Source organism: Triticum dicoccoides, chromosome 3B (genome assembly GCF_002162155.2).
Source record: "Triticum dicoccoides isolate Atlit2015 ecotype Zavitan chromosome 3B, WEW_v2.0, whole genome shotgun sequence".
Classification (NCBI taxonomy): Eukaryota; Viridiplantae; Streptophyta; class Magnoliopsida; order Poales; family Poaceae; genus Triticum; species Triticum dicoccoides.
Window position 1 is genome coordinate 424,494,530 of NC_041385.1, and position 7,005 is coordinate 424,501,534.

Genomic DNA, 7,005 nt, shown 5'->3' on the forward strand with positions numbered 1-7,005 from the left:
TCCTTTGGAGACCAAGTTCATCGGCAGACCGTGGTTTGGGCCTCGTTTTTCATCGGCTGATCGTTGTTTGGGCCTCGTTTTTGGCTTTGTTCTTCGGCTGTGGTTGTTCTTGGCGTTTTCTCTTGACGGTGACCAAGAATCCTGTGTGGTTTCCGTCTTGTATGCTTTCTTGCCGGTGACTGTTGCAGACGGGGCGGAACCTCACCTAGTTGACAAGACATCACTTCAAGTAATCTGAAACAGTTCATACAATGCGTCATTCTGCTTTCTATCTTGCATTTATTTCAGTAAATTGCTCAAACTTGTCGAATAAGATAGCACAACTCACACAACAACCAACAAACGCCTCATGTTTCAACTACACCTTCCAAGGATAGATAATAAGCCATTATTAGAGTACATGCAGAAAACTTTATCTGCTTCTCACTAAAACAGGGAAGAAACATAACAGTACCCAGCTCCAACCCAGCTCCAACACAATATCAGTAGTAAGTACTCCCTCCGTTCCAAAATAGATGACCCAACTTTGTACTAAAGTTTTTAGTATAAAGTTGAGTCATCTATTTTGGAACGGAGGGAGTAGATATCCATCCAACGCTAAGTCTGACATGTACCCAGTGCAAGATCAAATAATGAAACAAAAATTCGAATATGAAACAAGACAACTTTATGGCATAGCCGACCAAGTCACCTTCAGCCAGATAGAGGCATGCTCAAGCTGTATTTGTCGACGTGCGTATCCATGGATGTGTGCTTTGAAGCGACAATAATGTTCCAGGTCATCATATTTAGAACCTTTCTGACCTACCTTGAGCTTCAACTGCATCCAACTATCCATCTCTACGGCCATCACATATCTTCTTGTTAAGACACATGACTCGCCAACATCATCACAAAAAAGTTCAATTCCATGACGTGACCCACCGACAAACACAAATGAACTGAGAGATAAACTGAATCCACTCTGCACTTCTGATACAATAACATCTATTGTGGCCTCCACTGCATTGACAACGCATGCTAATGTGATGTCAACCGCACCACAATCGCCATTAATACGATACGTGGATGGACAAGAAGGTGTGGTTACTTCGCAGAAGTCTGTTGCACCGTCAATTAGTTGTAGATCATCTTCTTCTTGCTCTCCTTTCATGATCCTCATGTCATACTCAACTAGAACAGCGCTGGTCATTGTGATGCCCCTCTTAGGGCCAGTCATCTCAATGAGGGAACCCTGCAAAACTATTATTAGTTGCTAGTAGCTCGTAATTAAAACCACTCCTCTTTCTAGCCAATTGACAAAGAATCTCAAACAAATGACAGCTAAACTAGCCTACAAACATAAGTCGGTCGCACATGAAACTTAATGTTCAATAAATCATGTTAAGATAATTAACCACAAACTCCCGCTTGCGCAGGGTCCGGGGAGGGATCCGACCACTTTGGGTCCTTTGTACGCAGCCTTTCCCCGCATTTTTGCAAGAGGCTGTTTCCAGGCCTAAAACCCGTGAACTGGGGTCACAATGCAACAGCTTTACCACTGCACCAAGGATCCCCTTCTAATATGTTACTAAATAGGCACAACACAAATTAAGGAAAACCCATTAGAACAAACCAAGAATGCAATTATAAATACTTTCATTCTATATACTAATCCAGAGCTAAGGAGATAAGGTGGGTTATACAATTCCGCCTTGCATCCAACTCTTACAATTGGAAAAGGCTGTACGTAGCATGCCATAAAAATTTTATTTCAACCCATCCACTCTATCAATGTGATGGAATTAAGCTTACACTGCAAAATGGAAGAAACTTAAAATAACTGTGTACAGGTAAAGATGTGCACCTGTCGCACCGTAAGGGGGTTGTCCCTGCTACGATTGACAATATAATTAAGCGATAAATCCAGATAATCACGTGCTGCTATATATCCATATAATTGCACTGAGCTTGTGCTCATAGGAACTATAGCCAATTTTAGTGAGAAAATTTGCATCATGTCACATTCAAAATGCACACGACACCTTTTCTGGTCAGGATAGCAATTAGCAGGGTCCGATAACCTCATTGGCTCCAATTGTGCTTCGGTCATAAAAACAACATAATATTAGACAAATCTTTGCCATGAATAGTATAATGACGTTTCTATTTGAAATGGATAGTATAATGATGATTTACAAGTACATGCTTGTGCTAATTTAAGAGTAAAAAATTGTCTAATAAAAAAATCCAATTAAAAACATAACAGCATAAATACACTAGTCAAATAAGTTAGGAGAATAAGACAATGCTACATGGAAAAAGTATAACTTTCGGGGGCCATGATATACGGATAGGTTTACCAAGATCGAAGCTACCATACACATGGTAGAATTTTCATTTTGTGCATAACAAAATGTTTAAGAAACGGTAGAACTTACTTTTACTTATTAGAACTTTTCAAATCTACTCATTATATGCAGATCACAATTTCCTAACATCTATATATTTGCATTGGTATGAACACATGAGTTTACACGTTCATGTGATTTCCAAAAAGAGAGCATTTATTAATAAGATCTTATTTACTCTATACAATATTAGCTCTGTCCTAAGTCAAACTTAATAAAGTTTGATGAAGTTTAAATTAAACAATATGAACATTTACAACAAAAAATATGATGTATTCAATGATGAATCTAGTGGTATCATAGATGTTGATAACTTTTTCTATAAACCTGTCAAAGTTTACAAAGTTTGGTTTCAGACAAAGCTAATATGCAGAGTAAATAAAAAATGAGAGAGTACTACTTAATGAGACTTATTCATCCATGTGATTTCAAAACAAAAATGAGCAAAAATTGCTAAGATACAATATAATACTCTATAAACAAATGGAAATGAATTTTCCCCAACTCCAACATTTGTTGAAAACCAAGACAAATAATACCAACATTAATATCACATAAATACTCCCTCCATTCCGCTCCAAATTATGGAAAGGAGGGAGTAGCTAAAATACTACATATACACTAACCTAATGGAAAAAGTCCGTTTGTATTTGAATAAGTTAACTGAGCATATATTAGGTAGGAATCTGAATCCTAGTCGAGTTCCAAGTCAAGTCTCGTGTTAGTATTTCCTCTATTTGAAGAGGCAGCCATGGCCAGTTAGAGGAATCAATAAAGGAAGCCTAATCTCTTGTTGTCTCCTCTACCCCCGTTATCTCCCTCACAGCAGATTGCGCAGCACCCGACAGCCAGCGACTCATCGGCCAAAGAGCACCGCCACCGTCTAGGCATGGCATCAACTTCCGAACTAAGAATCATAACAGCTTGGTATCAGATTCCATGGCCGGCTCGTCGGCGAGTGTTTCTCAAGCAAGAGGTCTGCCTAGATCATTGCAGAAGATTGGGTCATGCAGTAGCAGTTGCTCCGCGAGATCGTCACCTGCCTCTCCACCTTGGAGACTTGACCACCACACCCCCTATCCCAATGACCCAAGTACCAGGCTTGTTGGGCTCATTACCCTATGGCAACAACTTGACAGCTCCCTCCACAACGTCATCCACGGCCACAGCGCCGCTCGTATCATCTACCATGTCAATCCACCACGTTCCGCACCACCGCCACTACTCCAATCTATGCTCCGGTCCATCCACAAATCTCACAATACCGAGCCACTACCCCCGATCCCCATCACCTCAGCTTTTCCATATACTAGCCCGCCTAATCCACCATCATACAATCACCCTCTCCCCTAGCAACCACCACCATTATACCAGCCTCCAAACTATTGCCATACTTTCAGTCCTAGTACACACTAATAATCCCCGCAATGCTAAGCTCGGATCTCCACAATTTGATGGGAAAGACAATCCGCTCTCCTAACTTGAGAGTTGCGAGCTGTTCTTCGAGGGGCAGCAGCAAACCAAAGACTGACAAGGTGTGGCTTGTACCAGTCCACCTCACTGGCGATGCCGACCTATGGTACAAGTACGAGAAGAAAAGGGCCTCTCACCGGCAATGCCCACTTGTGGTACCGCAAGCACAAGACCAAAAGGCCTACACTTGGTTTCATTTTACTACACTATATATGCAATAGCAAGTTTGTCCTCCCACGCGCAGCAACAAGCTTGGGACACTAACCCGTCTCTCCTTCACCACGACGATGGCAGATTACAAAGAACAATTTGATCATCTACACCTAGGCACATTGAATGATGAAGGCGGCTCATCTCCCCTTCACCGCGAGGTTCGCAGATTACAAAGAACAACTCAATCATCACCTGCACCGAGGCACATTGAATGATGAAGGCCAAGTCTAGTTGTCAGACTATCCGCACCGATTGGGAATTGGCTCATCCAGAGGACCACGATGATACCATCAGCCTCGCCATCTTGTATGAATGCCACTACCAGCCTATGCAATCATCATCTTAGCCAATAGGCCGCTCAAGGACCCGGACACTCGTCGTTTGCGCCATCGCCGATCTCTAAACCAGGGAACTTGTACTGCTACCCATGCGGCCATGACCAGCAATCCCCGTGACGCAGTCAAAAAAGATGTTTCAGCGACGGTCGCCTGCTAAGATGGCACATCGTTGTCAACATGCCTTTACTTTAATTGTGATGCGCAATTTCTCATGGACACAAGTCTGCCCTCTTGTTCCACTGTGAGGTTGTCAACGACTATGAAGATGATATTGCAGCCTCGAACGACTCATGTATGTGTCTTATCACCAACCTCTATAGTACCAGCGCCTCTGACACAATGCAGTTGCACCGTGCTTATAGACACCATCTCAACTCATAACTTTTATCAATGACAGGATCGTCTAACGGGTTGATTTGGTTCTAGAGGCTCATACGGGTTTCAAGTCATGGTCACCATCGGAAAAAAGGTTAGCAGTGTTCCCATGGTACCCTTGCTCATCAATCACTTGTGTCTCTCCTCGCATGTAGTTGATGACCATCTCACCGAGTACTCGTTACAAGCTGATTGTTGTTAGAGTACTATTTATATAGCCATGTAGTCTTTCGTATTTACCTCAATGTATAAGGGGTTTCCTGCATATGTGCATCTATATATACTGGCCTATTGGCTCACTGGAATAGAAGTTGCATATTACCCAACATGGTATTAGAGCCCTAGAGTTTTTTTTCGCACGGGCAACTCATGCTTTTCCTATCCAATTGTTGCGTCAGCCACCGCTGTTGTCATCCAACCGATTGCTGGCATTGTGCTTCTCTCTCTGGCCGACGCTCACGCAGATCAGGCTGCGCCTCCTCTGTCTCATCTCGACAGGCCTGGTCAACGCCTCCACATCTCGTCGGACCGACCCTCACGTCCTGGCCCCTGATTGCAGTCTGTGGTGCTGCTACCTCCCCACAGTCGCGATCCAGCCATGAGGTCCCGCCGGCGTTCTTCACGCCCTCCCGCCAGCTACAGATCTGCGCCGCCGGCTGCTTGATACCTACCGCCGGCCGCCGTTCCCGGGGCTCCATTGGGGCCACCTTCGGCAGTTGTTTCCTGCAACCGGCCGCCTCGCGCGCCGGCTTCAGGAGCAGCTCCCGATCCACCGCCTCGGCTCCAGGTGCGGCTCCCGATCCACGCCCCAGCCCTGCAGGTCACGCTCCCGCTATCACTGGATTAGGAGCCAACAATCGACGGTTGCGCATTTGCCCGCTCCGGTACTCGTGCTAGGAGCAGGGGCTTGTCTACATGCGCCCTCGTCTCCTTCACCGGCCTCTGCAGGCGATGGCGGTCATGCTACACAGCCTCCTCTAGCGGCTTCCACAGGTGGTGGTGGTCGCTCCTTATTCGGTGTTGCTGCATCCTTCACTGACCAGGAGATTGCGCGACTTCATGCCCTATTGATTGCCTCAGGCTCTTTGTTTCCGGGTGCATCTCCGTCGACCTCTTCAGCTGAGCCCCTGACTGAGCAAGAGATTACACGACTTTTGTGTCCTCTAGTTCTTCATCAACGGGTTCTGCTGGTTCTGCTACAGACTCTTCTAGCATTGAGAGATCACCTTCTACACAAGCAGGTGCATCTCCATGGATTCTAGATATTGGAGCATCTTTTCATATGACTCATGATTCATCCACTCTATCCTCTACTCGACCTCTTGATTCTCATGTTCTTACTGTTGATGGTACCTCCCTCCCGGTTACTGGTCGAGGCATTCTTAGCACTTCATCTTTTCATGTTCCTGAAGTTGCTCATGTTCCCCGACAAACCATGCAGCTCATGTCTGGTGGCTAGATTGTTGACTCCGGTTGTCGTGTCATTCTTGACTTTGACTCTTGTTCCGTTCTGGACCGTCATACTGGTGCCCTCCTTGGTGCTGGCCCGACCCCATGACTCCCAGGGCCTTTGGGAGCTTGACTGGTTTCACCTTCCCTCCGCTGCCACTGCTGCCAGTCTCTCCCCTTCTATTGCCTTGTCTACCAACTCTTTTCAGCAGTGGCACCATCGCCTTGGTCACTTGTGTGGCTCTCGTCTCTCATCCTTATTTCGACGTGGTCTTCTTGGATCCGTCTCAGGCAGTGTGTCTTTAGACTGTCAGGGTTATCGGCTTGGTAAACAGGTCCAGTTACCTTATCCTCATAGCGACACTATGTCAGCATCCTTTCGACCTTGTTCACTCTGATGTCTAGGGTCCAGTTCCTTTTACCTCGAAAGGGGGTCATCGCTACTATATTATCTTCATAGATGATTTCTCTGACCACACCTGGATATATTTTAGAGAAAAGTATACTTTTCGTCCCTCAACTCTGCACAGAGTCTATATTTGGTCCCTCAACTACGAAACCAGACAACTTGCACCCTCAACTTTTGAAACCGGACAAGTTTTGTCCATTCTCTTGGTTTTGGCCAGGTTTTGTGCTGACTTGCCCCTGTGTTACCGATACATGCTGACATGGCAAAGAAAACGCCCAAATTGACCTCTCTCTCTCTCTCTCTCTCTCTCTCTCTCTCCCCCTCCCTCCCTCCCTCCCTCCCTCTCCCTCCCCCTCCC

General features: G+C 45.4%; 1 protein-coding gene across 2 annotated transcripts in view; it reads right to left on the reverse strand.

Annotated features, from left to right (window-relative positions):
- Window positions 1–292: 292 nt before the first annotated feature.
- Window positions 293–7,005, reverse strand: part of LOC119276302 — a 20,343-nt gene continuing 13,630 nt past the window's right edge. For both annotated transcript variants that reach the window (XM_037557337.1, XM_037557336.1), the window contains exons 3-4: window positions 1,847–2,082; window positions 293–1,234 (exon numbers count right to left, since the gene is read on the reverse strand). In XM_037557337.1, the coding sequence (XP_037413234.1) occupies window positions 668–1,234; window positions 1,847–2,082 (803 nt within the window). In that variant the 3' untranslated portion in view covers window positions 293–667. The remainder of the gene's footprint in view (window positions 1,235–1,846; window positions 2,083–7,005) is intronic.